Source organism: Martes martes (assembly GCF_963455335.1).
Source record: "Martes martes genome assembly, chromosome: 4".
Lineage (NCBI taxonomy): Eukaryota > Metazoa > Chordata > Mammalia > Carnivora > Mustelidae > Martes > Martes martes.
In genome coordinates this window covers 186,904,678-186,919,712 of record NC_137891.1, presented here as the reverse complement: position 1 = coordinate 186,919,712, position 15,035 = coordinate 186,904,678, and the positions used below count along the sequence as shown (strand labels likewise).

The window sequence follows — 15,035 nt, the reverse complement described above, 5'->3', positions numbered from 1 at the left end:
ATCTCACGACTCTAGAGATCAAGACCTGAGTTAAGACCAAGAGTCAGATGCTTAACTGACTGAGCCACCAGGGCCCCTGGAAGATTCCCAAGACCTCATCCGGACCTTCACCAAATGGAGGGCTGTTGCCACAGATCCAAAGGAGGCAGGTTTCGGAAGGGAGCCCCTCCAAAGAAAACACTGCTGGCCTCCGATGGTCTCCCTCGCTCAAGTCAGAAGGGGAGACTGGCTTCCATGCCCGGCCGTGTGCAGAGCCGCCTGCCACGGTCAGGAGCGGGGGGGCGGGGGGGGGGGGGGCCCTGCCTCGTGTTCTTGCTCTGCTTCGTGGCCCTCGGCTCTCACAGGTGACTGGAGATGGTCCTCAGGGGTCTGGAGCTAACCCATCAGCAGTCCCACACTCAGCCCGGGAAGTCCAGCCAGTGCCGGCTGCCTCGTTTACTAGTCTGGGTGACTTTCAAGGCACCTCTTCAATGTTAATTTGAGGCAGGTCCATTTGCTCAGCAGAGCCGGCTGCGAGACGGCCGCCCGTCAGTGGCTGGGAGCACCGACGCGGCACCTGCCTTCCGAACCGGGCAGGACAAGGGAAGCACCTACAGGTCTCTGCTGAAGGGGAACAGAGACTCGGAGTTCCTCGCGGCTGTGTTTCTGTGAGTTGGCGTCTCAAGGGCAATCTTGCCGCTCTGTCCCGCCTCTGGGCTGTCCAGCAGACGGGGGATTCCGGCTCCAGTAGGAGACGCGTTTTTCTCTTGGGGACAGTCACCTGATGCAAGTTTGACATCTGGTATCCTGTTGTACAATGACGTGGCCAACCTAGGTCTTTTTGAGGGTTGGCTTTTAGAGTGCAAATGTTCAGAAATCAGGCTTTGCAGTGGATAACATGACCCTACCCGTCGACATTCTTACCTCTCCCCATCCCTTTGCGGACGTGACTCGTCTAAGCGCGAAGTTTATGGAACCCCCTCCGTTCCCGTTCTGGGTTGAGAGGCTTCCAGAGAGGATGGCTGTGTCTGTGGCTGTCAAGGGTGCCTAGGAAATGATATTTGCTGGTAAGGAATGAGTCAAAGCACGAGGAAGCACACGGACAGCAGTGTAAGGAATACACTTCAAGTGCACGGCCAAAGGTGCGGGTGACCACAGCTCCAGGGTCTAAGGACGCACAAGGACCTCAACGGGTTCACTTCTCTCCCACTCTGCTATCTGAGCTGCATGTCGCCACCAAGATACTGTTTTTCAAAAGCTTTCCTGGGCAAATTTCAAAATTTCCAGGGGAAAGACAGGGCCGAATGCTGGTTCTTAGGATCAGATGGCACAGTGGCTTCATCGTGTGCCTTCCCTCCCACAGTGGCATGTCTGGGACTCTACAGTCCTTGCTCGCCACCAGCACCAGGGAAGGGACTGAATCCGTGGCCCTAGTAGCCAAGCCTGGAAGCTCTGCCAGACATGCAAGTTCCCCAGAGTTTGGACTTCATCTTCTGGGTTGATGCACTTGAGAACAAACAGAGTTGAGGAGGTAGAGACCTACTGTGAGCCTCAGCAGACCCCCCGCCAGTGTGCAGAAAGATGACATTTTAGTGACCCTGGGTTCAGCTGAATGTTGTATTTTCTGCATACAACAGAGTGTGCCTTAAAACGGAGACTGGTTCTTTGAATCACCCATGGAGGTCTGCTTTCTCACCCCAAATCTTCCTGACCTTGGTCTCTACTTCTCCCAGACCACTTGCGCTTCTGCTGGGGGAGCCCAGCGACCTTGGAAGCTAAGTGCCCCCTGGCACTCATGTTGCTAACTCATCAGCAAAGCAGTAACAAGGTTGTGCCTGGAACTACTTTTTTTCTTTAAGTGGCTAATTGCATCCTTTCATAAATAAAGATGAGAAAAACCGCATCTGCTCGGCGCGCTGTGCCTCGTTAACCTGAGCCTCACTGCACTCGGCGGGGGGAGTCTGGGCTTTACCTCAATGGACTGGGATATGTGCATCTTGTTAATTTCAATCTGCGGAAAGCCACTTCCGGACGCATCTTCGTACTCCTCCTCATAGCGATCAAAAAGGTCAGTGGCATCGATGCCAACACTGATGGTCCCCTGGGGCAGAAAAACAAGCAGTCAGCAGCAGGGGTGGTATTTGTGGAATGAAAGACAATCTACACTCCGGCAGCCGGCAGCACACTGGGTGTGGGTGGGACTCCACCACGCGGCCCACAGAGCATGAATGTCACAGTTCACACCAAACAGCAGCAGAGCTTCACAGACCGCTGGGGTCAGGAAACCAGTCATGCTGGCAGGCAAATGAGAAGATAAGTATTTGGGGGGAAAAAAAGACCCATACAAGATGAATTTTAGGGCCCAAATAGATCACCTCCAGATTTAACCTGTGAATGCAGAAACCACTTAGACACGAGCCACACAAATTAAACATTTTAATGTTTGATTCTAAACACCCTTACATTATAAAACTACCTTAAAACCCTTCTTTTAAAAAATATTTTATTTATTTATTTGAGAGAGCAAGAGAGAGCATGAGCAGGGAGCCTGATGTGGGACTTGATCCCAGGACCCTGGGATCACGACCTGAGCCAAAGGCAGATGTCTAACTGACTGAGCCACCCAGGTGCCCTTAAAACTCTTTAAAACATAAAGTAACTTCAAAGATCAAGAAGCGCAAGGTGTTGGGGTACCTGGGTGGCTCAGCTGGTTAAGTGTCTGCCTTTGGTTCAGGTCATGATCCCAGGGTCCTGGGACCGAGCCCTGTGTCAGGCTCCCTGCTCAGTGGGAAGTCTGCTTCTCCTTCTCCCTCTGCCTGCCACTCCCCCTGCTTGTGCTCTCTGTCAAATAAATAAATAAAATCTTAAAAAAAAAAAGTGCAAACAAAATTAATTATGAATGGAGATTGAAAAATTGTTTCACCTTCTAAAATTAATTTGAGAATTAAGCTAGGAGAAATGGGACAGCATATTCTCCCAAGAAATGTGAAGCTAAAACTTGCTGACTGATATAAAATGCTCTATCCTCAGAAAATCAATGTTTATTATTTTTTTTTATCATCGTAAGATTTCTCAAATGGGCATATATCTTAATCCCACATATAAAAATCTGACCACACACACATTTTTTATTCGGTTCCCTGCAGCCCATTTTAAAAAACTGTACTGAGGCTGAATTTATAAATAATGACAGAAAGCGCACTGCCTGAGGTGCCCATTTCGGTGAGTTCTGACAGACATGCAGACTCGCAAAACCAACCTCCACAATCACGACACAGAACATTTCTATCGCCCCAAAAGCAGCGTGGGCGCATGTGTTTTTCTGCCTGAGAAGGGGACACATGAACAAAGACGTGAGCGGGAAACTAGGGAGGAGGCCACGGGGCTGGAGTAGAGGGAGCACATGGCAGACAGGAAGGCTGTGGGTGGCTGTGTGTGGGTGATCCGTGGACGTTACGGTGGGCGGCGTGGGGCAGGGGGCTATCCAGGAGATGACCAGTTGAACCCTGCTGTTTCGGTGGGATTAGCAGTTGGTCTAGGTTTTTATTTTGAAACCGAGTATTAGCATCATCATCAATAGTTGCCTTAAGCTAAGAAGCCAGACGGGTTTGGTGCTCAGGCCCGCCCTTGGTACTCTTAGCCTCCAACATTGTCTCATCTAGTTGTGTGTCGAGGGCCACAGCCTTTCTCCACCCTCAGCCCAGCCCCGACATTTGCTGGTGTGGTGGCTGGCAGCCAGTCACCTTCTCCTAGTCTCCGCTGGTATGAGAAGCAGGAGATGCCGTTGCCCGGCTGGTACAGCAGGCAGGTGGCCTGTGCCTCGGCCTGGGACATATGTGAAGCTGTGGGCAGCCGTGTGCGCGGGAACCTGCAGGTGCGTATGAACAGGGTGGGAAAGAGAGGCGGGCCGGTCCTGCAGCAGAGGGTAGCAGACAGCAGTCTGAATATTCCTGCTGCAGTATTTTTCCTCTACTGAAGGGTATCATCTGGAGGTGACACTTTCTGTGAAGGGCCACAGGAACTATTTTAGGCGTGGGTCCTACCGTCTCTGTCGCAACTCAACTCTGCTGTTGAAGGGAAAGCAGCCCAACTACCCAGCAAGGGACTGACCCTGGCTGTCCAGTAAAACTGTTTATTCATCCTGAAATCTGAATTTCATAAAATTTTCATGTCTCAAACAAACAAACAAACAAACAGACAAAAAAAACCCTCCAGCGTGGAGCCCAATGTGGGGCTTGAACTCATGGCCCTGAGATCAAGACCTGAGCTGAAATCCAGAGTCGGATGCTTAACCCACTGAGCTACCCAGCCATCCCCTTTTGGTTTTTTTCAACTGTTAAAAAAAAAAAAAAAAAAGTAAAAACCATTCTTAGCTTGTAAGTCACATAAAAACTGGCAGACGGCCAAATGTGCAACTCCTGATGTAAATCTGTAGGACGTTTGTGTTTTGGGGTAATATTTTCTTTTCTGATAAATTCTTCAGGCAGCAATAAAATTAAACACACTGTATATCTAACAACAACGAAATAAGCACTCAATTTCCATTTTCTCAGAGAGCTGATGAATTTGTAACTCATAGGAAACGTTTTTCAATATCGATTATCCATCCGTAGCGCTAATTCAGACCATACGAAAATCGTCTTACACCTGCTAAACAAACTCCAGGGCCTTGGTCCCTAGTCCGCCGCTCTTCGTTAAAGACCATGCCCGAGGGACGCCTGGGTGGCTCAGTTGGTTAGGCGGCTGCCTTCGGCTCAGGTCATGATCCCAGCGTCCTGGGATCGAGTCCCACATCGGGCTCCTTGCTCGGCGGGGAGCCTGCTTCTCCGTCTGCCTCTGCCTACAACTCTGTCTGCCTGTGCTCGCTCGCTCTAACAAATAAAAAAAAAAAAAAAAAAAAAAAGACCATGCCCGAAAGCAAGTCATAGCAGCAGGGACTTTCCAGGTAACTGTGGATCAGACAGTAGTTCTGCTCTGTTAATTTCACTCATTTGTCCATTCTAAGGTTTGTACCGCACAGAGGAAAGATAAGGCAATAGCTATTTATGTGTTTGTTCTATTAGCAAGAGAACCTCACAGCTGCTAACGATGCCAATTTTATGTCAGTGTTACCCGATGCTTCAAAGAGAAAATCAGTGAATCTTAATAATGGTTTGATTTGAATTATAAACATGCAATACTGGGCGCCTGGGTGGCTCAGTGGGTTAAGCCTCTGTCTTGGGTTCAGGTCATGGTCTCAGGATCTGGGGATCGAGCCCCGCATCAGGCTCTCTGCTCAGTGGGGAGTCTGCTTCCCCCCCCCTGCCTCTCTGCCTACTTGTGATCTCTCTCTCTCTGTCAAATAAATAAAATCTTTAAACAAACAAACAAAAAACAAAAAACCCCCCAAAACATGCAATCCTGTGATTTATAAGAAATGTACGTCTGGTCATTCAGGTGACCAAATGTGTACTTCTTATTTGTATTTGGTCTTCATCCGTAGGGATCCTGGCTCACAGCTCCTAAGACCCCAGACATTTCTGCTGGTAAGGGTGATAAATGCGTCTTCTGTTACGTTAATGAAGGTGGCTTTTCGGCTCCCTCCAAGGGCGGGGGCTGGTTGCCAGGAGGACCAACCAAGTGACTGGAGGGCTGGAACTTTCAAGTTCTACCCCCAGCCTCCAGGGAGGGGAGAGGAATCAGAGGTTGAAACCAGTCAGTCTGACTATGCCATGAAGCCTCCGTGAAAATCCAAACGGACTGGGTTCTGCAAGCTTCACGATTGGTGGGGACAGTGCAGGTGCAGGGGAGCAGGGTGCCTGAGAGGGCGAGTAAATCCAGTACCTTTTCCCAGCCTTTGCTCTGCAGAGTCCCACCGGCTGCTGATTTGTGCATGTCCCTCTAGTGAATTAAAGGAATCTGAGAAGGAGGGTGTTGGCATCTACAGTCCTGGGTCATCGGAAGTGGGGGGTGGCAGCAGTGTTGTAGGATTGAACCCTCCACCTGTGGAATCTGATGTAGTCCCCAGGCAGACAGCATCAGAGCTGAACGGACTTTTTTTTTTTTTTTTTTTTTTTTTAAAGCAGGCTCCACACCCCACGTGGAGCCCAACGTGGGGCTCGAAGTCTCGACCCTGAGATCAAAGCCTCAGCTGACAGAGCCACCCAGGCGCCCCCGGACTGGAGTTGGATTCTTGCTGGTTGCAGCTGCCCCCCATCCTCCACACTGGAACTGGGTGGGAAACCCTAGAAGAAAGTGTTACTGTAAAGTCAAAAAGTCCTAGTGTGAATGTAAGCTTCTGTTTTTGTGGTGATACTCAAATGCCAATTCTGGTAAAGTACAGCATTATGGCAAAAATGTCTTATTAAAGCAAGAAACCTACGGAGGAGAAACAGCCTCAGCATTAGTTACGCGCACACGGATGCGTGATTGTGTCAAAACCAGCTGCGATAATCCACCTGGGAAAATTAAGCTCAAGCTGTCAAAATGTACAATTATTTTTGTGTCTTCAGAGTAACAATAATTTTCTGTGAAGCGGATTCCTTTTTTTTTTTTTTAAGTAGGTTCCATGCTGGGCATAAAGCCCAGTGTGGGGTTTGAACTCATGACCCTGAGATCAAGACCTGAGCTGAGATCAAAAGTCAGACGCTTAACCCACTAAGCCACCCGGACACCCCAAAGCTGATTCTGAAAACAAAAAAATTTGCAGCATGCCTGTGTATTAGAAATTGAATATTAGGAACATCTGGGCCTTTAAAGAACTCCTTTTAATAAACCCTGCAGCTTTTAAAATATTTAAGAAATTGCCATCACCGGGGCGCCTGGGTGGCTCAGTGGTTTAAAGCCTCTGCCTTTGGCTCAGGTCACGATCTCAGGGTTCTGGGATCGAGCCCCGCATCGGGCTCTCAGCTCAACGGGGAGCCTGCTTCTTCCTTTCTCTCTGCCTGCCTCTCTGCCTACTTGTGATCTCTGTCTGTCAAATAAATAAATAAAATCTTAAAAAAAAAAAAAAGAAAGAAAGAAATTGCAATCACCAAAAATAAAGCGTGTCACTCTGAAATTGAGCTCTTAAGGAAGGACAAACTGAACAAACAAAATAAGATCTCCAACAGTTTATTTCGAAATTCCCTAAGAGCATTTTGGAGTATCTCGATTTTTGGTAAGAACTTTTTTGATGGAACTGTCATCTTTAGTTAAACATATCGTCTATCTTGGAATGGAATGAAACTGAAAAGGCCTGCCTGCGGTTTTGTGGCTGGGCTGGAAATCTGATGAAGCATGCCAAAGATCATAAATAAAGACAATTTATTGAAAAAAAAAGTATCAAAAATATTCTAAATGGAGGCAAAAAGATAATACCCTACGAAAATACTTGGGCCAAAGCATATGTTCCGCAAAGTCAAAATTTGTAATTGAGAAAATACTCTCAATTAAGAATACTATGGTAAAGCCAGACAGAGGGTCATGGGGAAGGGAGGGAAAAATGAAACAAGACGAAACCAGAGAGGGAGACAAACCATAAGAGACTCTTAATCCCTGAGGATTAAAAACTGAGGGTTGCTGGAGGGGAGGGACGTGGGAGGGACGGGGTGGCTGGGTGGTGGACACTGGGGAAGGTATGTGCTATGGTGAGAAAAATAAATAAGTTAAAAAAAAAAAAGAATACTATAGTATACAGAGAAGAATCAAATATGCTAAAGATTTCAAATTTACTAGGGGCGCCTGGGTGGCTCAGTCTGTTAAGCAGCTGCCTTCGGCTCAGGTCATGGTCCCAGGGTCCGGGGATCGAGCCCCGCATCGGGCTCCCTGCTCAGTGGGGAGCCTGCTTCTCCCTCTCCTGCTTCCCCTGCTTGGATTACCTCTCTCACTCTCTCTCTGTCAAATGAATAAATAAAATCTTAAAAAAAAAAAAAAAAGATTTCAAATTTACTAAATACAAATGTATTAAGATGGTAGGTAATGGGGGCACCTGGGTGGCTCAGTCTGTTGAGCGGCTGCCTTTGGCTCGAGTCGTGGTCCCAGGGCCCTGGGACTGAGTTCTACACTGGGCTCCCTGCTTGGCGGAGAGCCTGCTTCTGCCTCTGCCCCTCCCCCGGCTTGTTCGCTTGCGCTCTCTCTCAAATAAATAAAATCTTAAAAACAAACAAACAAGCAAAAAGATGGTAGGCAATGTTACAGAAGAAAGACCACCACACTGAAGGCACATTCTCTGGGAAAAGAGCAGTGCCACAAGGCAGGAGTGAGGGTCCAGAGAAGGCCTCCCTGCGAGCCCCGCTTGCTGGCATCTGACCCTTGCACAGAGCCCTCTCCTTGATTCTGCCCAGGACCAGAGACTCGCTCCTGTCCGACAGAGTGCAGCGGCTGTGACTGGTGTGGCCTTCGGAGCTAGGTCACGGGACACCTTGCAGTTTTCTTCTAGGCCTCTCTGGAGGTGCTTTCTTTCTTTCCTTCTTTTTTTTAAAGATTTTATTTATTTATTTGATAGAGAGATCACAAGTAGGCAGAGAGGCAGGCTCCCCGTTGAGCAGCGAGCCCAACGCGGGGCTTGATCCAAGGACCCTGATCCAAGGACCCTGGGATCATGACCTGAGCTGAAGGCATAGGCTTTAACCCACTGAGCCACCCAGGCGCCCCTGGAGGTGCTTTCTGGGGAAGCTAGCTAACAGAACACTCCACCGCCCCCCCGAGACTGCTATGTTCTGAGGAAGACCAAGCCAGCCAGGGCGGGGAGAGCCATGTGGGAGGCCCAGGGGCGCAGGCGCCATCTTCAACATGACCCCCCTGCCACTGGACTACAGCCGCATGAGGAGACCCCCAGCAGAACCATCCAGCTGAGTCTGGTCAACCCACTGGACCATGAGAGAAAATCAAATTGTTCATGCCACTGAGTTCTGGCGTGGTTATGCATAACCAGAACACAGAATACCAGAGACAAATATAACTGAGAAGCTGATTAAAACTATTTAAACGTTTGCCAGAAAGAATCCTCCTTCCTACCCCTTCTATCCCTTCCTTCCTTCTTCCCTCTGTCCCGGCTCTACACCCAACGTGGGCTCTGAACTCACAACACTGAGATCAGGAGTTGTGTACTCTACCAACTGAGCCAGCCAGGCGCCACTGCTGCTGTTTCTTTTAATGTTCATATAATCAACATAATTTTCATTTTTCATTTTTTATTTTTTTAAAGATTTTTATTTATCTATTTGACAGACAGAGATCACAAGTAGGCAGAGAGGCAGGCAGAGAGAGAGGAAGGGAAACAGGCTCCCCACTGAGCAGAGAGCCCGATGCGGGGCTCGATCCCAGGACTCTGGGATCATGACCTGCGCCGAAGGCAGAGGCTGTAACTCACTGAGCCACCCAGGTGCCCCAATCAACATAATTTTTAAAGCTTGCTTGCTTGCTTGCTTGCTTTATTTATTTATTTATTTATTTATAAAAGCTTCTATTTATTTATTTGACAGACAGGGATCACAAGTAGGCAGAGAGGCAGGCAGAGAGAGAGGAGGAAGCAGACTCTCCACAGAGCAGGGAGCCCGATGCGGGGGCTTGATCCCAGGACCCAAAGATCATGACCTGACCCGAAGACAGAGGCTTTAACTCACTGAGCCACCCAGGCACCCCATCACAGGCACACTATTTATTTATTTTTAATAGATCTTATTTTATTTTATTTTTTAAGGATTTTATTTATTTATTTGACAAACAGAGATCACAAATAGGCAGAGAGGCAGGCAGAGAGAGAGGAGGAAGCAGGCTCCCTGCTGAGCAGAGAGCCCGATGCGGGGCTCAATCCCAGGACCCTGAGATCATGACCCGAGCCGAAGACAGAGGCTTAACCCACTGAGCCACCCAGGCACCCCATCACAGGCACACTCTTTATTTATTTATTTTTAATAGATTTTATTTTATTTTATTTTTTAAGGATTTTATTTATTTATTTGACAAACAGAGATCACAAGTAGGCAGAGAGACAGGCAGAGAGAGGAGGAAGCAGGCTCCCTGCTGAGCAGAGAGCCTGATGCGGGGCTCAATCCCAGGACCCTAGGGTTATGACCCGAGCCAAAGGCAGAGGCTTTAACCACCCAGGCGCCACCCAGGCGCCCCATAGGTACATTTTTTAAAGGAAATATTTCTGAAGTAGTTTTTGAATAAACAATTTTTAGGTTCTCCAATATAATAAAACCAGTGTTGGTCAATAAACATTTTTAAACTTTAAAAATTATTTATTTTTTAAAAAAGATTTTATTTATATATTTGAGAGAGAAAGAGAGAGTGAGAAAGCATGTGTGCGTGCTCACACAAGCAGAGGGAGCAGCAGGCAGAGCGGGAGGGAGAAGCAGGCTCCCCACCAGGCAGAGAGCACGATTTGGGGCTCAATCCCAGGACCCTGGGATCATGACCTGAGCCAAAGGCAGACGCTTAACTGACTGAGCCACCCGGGTGCCTTGGTCAATAAACATTTCAAAGAACTATAAAATTTTAATTATTTTAAGCACCCCTTCACACTCTCAAAAATGTCCTGGTCTGGATGATGCAAGACGGTCGCCGCATCTACGGGCCACGGGGAGAATGCTGCTGACAATGAACGATGCCAGCCTCTGAGCTCTGCAAGCAGGGTGACCGGGTCTGACCTGAGTTTCTGCAGGCTCAATCTGGCTGCCGTGCTGGGGGACTGAGAGGGGGAAGGAGGGAGGCAGGGAGAGCAGGCAGGAGAGGCTATTCCGTAATCCGCAAAGTGCTGATGGCAGGAACGGCAGAAACCTGCTGTCCTAGGTATGTGGGTCTCCTAACTGGCTGCCTCATTCAGCGTGTTAGTCCTGATAGTTCACGGTTGGTTCTCTAAGGACAGGCAATCGTATCTTACACCGAAAATCACAGCCCTTTCAACATTTACATCTCTTTTATAATTTGTCAAACTGCATTGGCTTAAAACTTCCAGAATAATGTTCAATATCGTTTTATTTCCTTTCCCAAAGAAAACTTCTAAAATGATAAATATTTGTGTTAACTGTGCACTGACAATCAAATGACTCACCAGCGCCCAGAACAGCCTTTAAAAGTAAAAAAAAATATTGCTCACATCATCACTTTTTCAACCATCTTGTTGTTTCTTTAAACAAGGCCAAAATAACTAAATATTTCAACCAGCCAGTGGCTTTTGAGACTCAGCAGCCTCTGGGGCTGATCCAAGTCTGCGGAAAAGGACTAAGCCAGAAAGGTCACGAGACCCGCCGCACAGAATGTTAGGCTCCGGTGCCAGCCACGGCTGATGAAACGGACTGTCCCAGAGATGAATGGTCACATCACTGTGAGCTCACAAGGACATGGCTTTTAATATCTGGAGGAGTGGTTTGGATGCCTGCCTTCTGCTGTTCTTCCAGTTCAAGGAAATAACCTTTTGAAAACGGACTGGCCCCAGCACCAGAACCGGACAGCTTTCTTCTCTACGTGCTAACCAGGCGTTTGGCTGCAACTTACAACTCACTTTCAAAAATTTTCAAGGCAAAATGCTTTTATACGAGAAGTCCCAACTTTGAGGAATGCGAGTGAGATCCAAATTTTGACAGAAAATCAAAAAAGATAAGGAATAACAAAAAAACAGATCTAAGGCTGGACAAACCGATGAGCCAGAGCTCTCCCAACAACTGCTAGCTGAGCGCAGCCAGGCTTGTGTTCTTTTACTATTAAATCCCATTTTTCAGATAAAAGGAGTTTACAAAGGAAATTACCTGCACATGTCACCTTATTGTTCAGTAGAGCGGGGCCACCACACTGCCGCAGTCCAGGACCAGAGAGAACCGGAGGCTCTGTGGGCAACTACGGCTGAAACCGCTCAAGCCTGTGCTGTTACCGGAAGCACAAACAGCCACAGGTAATACTTAAATGAATGAGTGTTGCTGTGTTCCAGTAAAACTTTATTTAAGAACACTGAAATCTGAGTTTCATATCATTTTTATGTGTCATGAATTATCCTTCTTTTTTTTTTTAATGTGGTTTTTTTTTTTTAAAGATTTTCTTTCTTTATTTGACAGACAGAGATCACAAGTAGGCAGAGAGGCAGGCAGAGAGAGGGGGGAAAGCAGGCTCCCCGCAGAGCAGAGCCCGATGCGGGGCTTGATCCCAGGATGCCGGGATCATGACCTGAGCCGAAGGCAGAGGCTTAACCCACTTCACTGAGCCACCCAGGTGCCCCTATCCTTTCTGATTTCTTAAAAACCATTTAAGATGTAATAAAAGTGTTTCTTAGCTCACAGGCTGGAGAAAACTAGACAGTAGGCCGCAGTTGGCTGACCCTCATTCCATGGTACTTAACTCTGCTATCAGCATATAAAACAACAACGATGACAGTTATGTAGCTTTTTACATACCGTCATGATGCACTGAAAAACTGTCAGTGGAACACACAACAGCCACAGATGCCAGCTGAGACATTTGTGACTGTGTAGGAGCTGGAGGATTCAAGCTATTGTACAGGCCAGTTTCTGCCTTCCCCCTGCCAAAATACCTCGACTCCACGGCACACAACCCAGAAACCCAAAGTTTCAAACTGTCTTCACGCAATGAGGTAACAGGAATAACGATGTAGCACAACTTGTCAAGTGAGTATGATTTACTCAGTGTCTCAGGTTTTGAGGTCTTCAGTAAAAATCAGATTTAAGGAGCTGAACACTAGGGGCAGTAGCTGGAGAGATCCCCTTTGAAGCATCTGGTCCAACCTCTAAACTATAAGCCCACCAGGTCACCATCTTCCTGGTGTCCAACGAACCATTCGTAAGTCAACTCTTTTTTTTTTAACCGTTACATAAAAATAGCACCACTGGCAGACTACTCTAATAGTTCCAATCCAGCCACCATCTGAATTCCCTCTGGAGCTTGTTCAAATACACATTCCCAGGTAGCAGCCCGAGACTCCCCTTCAGCTGCCCTGAGAATCTGCACTTTTTAAAAAAGATTTTATGTATATATTTGAGAGAGCGCATGTGTGCACACAAGCACCAGTGGGGGGAGGGGCAGAGGGAGAGGTGGACTCCCCGCTGAGCAGAGAGCCCGATGTGGGGCTCCATCCTGGGACCCGGAGATCATGACCTGAGCTGGAGGCAGACGCTTAACCGACTGAGCCACCCCGTTTTTTTAACTGAAAATTTTATCGAGATAATTGTAGATTCACATGCAGTTGTAAGAAATAAGAGAGATCTGACGCATCACATCTCTTTCAACGGCTACGTCTTGCAAAACTACAGTACAAAATCATGACCAGGATATTGACATTGATACAATCCAACCTTCTTGTTCAGATTTCCTCTGTTTTATTTACTTTTTCATTTGTGGCGCGCGCATTTAACTCTATACAACCTGATCACCTACTTGGGTTCATGCCTCCAGAACGAGTCAGCATATGGAACACTTCCACCGCCACAGGGATCCTTGCGCTGCCCATGTGGAGCCCGGTTCCTCCCCTCTTCTCCCCTCCCCTCCACCCAACCCCTGGTGACCCCAGGTCTGCTCTCCAACTCGACAGGCTTTTAAAGATTTTGTCTGGGAGAGAGAGAGAGAGAGAGACAGACAGACAAAGACAGAGGAGCAGAAGGAGAGGGAGAGAGACTATCTCAAGCACACTCTGCACAGATCGTAGAGCCTGACATGGGATGCGATCTCACAACCCCGAAATCACGACCTAAGCCAAAATCTAGAGTCAGACACTTAGCCGATGAAGCCACCCAGGCACCCTCCACCCCTGACCGTCTTTTAACTCCAAGACATTGCATCTGCAGAGTTGTGGCCACTTTTTGTTCCTCTATCTCCATGACTATGGACAAACATCAGTCTTCCGGTGCGATTATCTCCAGTAAGTACATTTGGATTTCTGGTTAAACCAACGGGATTGTTCTCCTGAAATCCTCCTCCCTCCCAAAGGGACACTCAAGGAATACCAAGAACGACAGGATGAGAGATGCTAACCAAGCCTTATTAGAAACTGGAAGAGAACGGAGGTGGTCACTGACTGAGCAGAGAAAGACACGAGGCTTCTGCTGGCTCCGGAAGCAGAGGGACCAGTCGCTGGCTCGAAGGAGACCCGTGACAGAGGCTTGCTCTCTGAAGAAACCCCAGGAAGGCATGCCAGGGCCAGCGGAGGAAGACTAGGGTGGGGTGGGGTGGGGAGGCAGGTTCTGGAAGCAAGGAACGAGGTGAAGGGAGACTCACACGGAATGGTCGGCTCCCGACTTCCCACCCCCTCGGCAACAAGACTGCCAGCAGCCAGGTGAGAGACTGGGGGTTTCCTCTGCAGAGAAGTACCACCTGGTAGGTAGAAAAAGCCTTTCAACACTAACCTGTGTGTGTGTGCGGGGGATGGGAGTCTCCTTCCAAACACCCCAGAGTTAAGGTTATCGGTGTCAAGCCCTGCCAAGCTCATGACACATCCCCCGAGCCTCACTGCCTCAAGGGCAGCTGGTCAGAGATTAGCAGACATTTGAGGAAAACCTCCAACACGGAAATCCAAAACCAAGTAAAGATCAAAAAGAACCAGAAAGAAGCAGAGGATACAAGTGCCAAAGAAAATGGTAGAAAATGACTAAGTAATGCGCTCAGTAAAAGAAAAGAGACTGCATTCATCATAAAAAACAGCATTTATGAACACTTAGGAAGTGTCGGGGACGCTCTGAATTATTCGACATGCATTACTCCGTTGAATCTTTCCATTAATAACGAGGCGGGTACTGTTACTGTCTCCATTTCACAGATGCAGACACCAAGAACAGAGGCCGAGTGTCTTGCTCAAGGCCACACAGCTGGGGGGTGTCAGAGACAGGACGGGGATGCAGGGCAACTCTCTTCACGGCTCAAGAACCAAAGCCCTTCCTTGTACCTCCGCAAGAATTTAGAAAACAACAAACTGAAGAAAGTTCTTGGATATTAAAAAATAGGGCAGCATTTTTCACACTGGTAGGAAGGCAGGAAAACCACCTAGAAAAAGAAACTCTCTAACAAGTAGAACTAATAAAAAATATGCAAAACAGAGAGGAAAAAATTAGCAAGTGAGACGACGAGTCCAGAGAGTGCAATATATGAAAAGG

The 15,035-nt window shown here is 47.8% G+C and overlaps 1 protein-coding gene across 1 annotated transcript in view; it reads right to left on the bottom strand.

Moving 5' to 3' along the window:
• DNAJC11 (DnaJ heat shock protein family (Hsp40) member C11) overlaps window positions 1-15,035 on the bottom strand; it is a 70,591-nt gene that overhangs the window by 16,516 nt on the left and 39,040 nt on the right. Inside the window, exons 5-6 of the mRNA XM_080800333.1 lie at window positions 1,952-2,080; window positions 904-1,026 (exon numbers count right to left, since the gene is read on the bottom strand). Coding sequence (XP_080656459.1) covers window positions 904-1,026; window positions 1,952-2,080 — 252 coding nt within the window. The remainder of the gene's footprint in view (window positions 1-903; window positions 1,027-1,951; window positions 2,081-15,035) is intronic.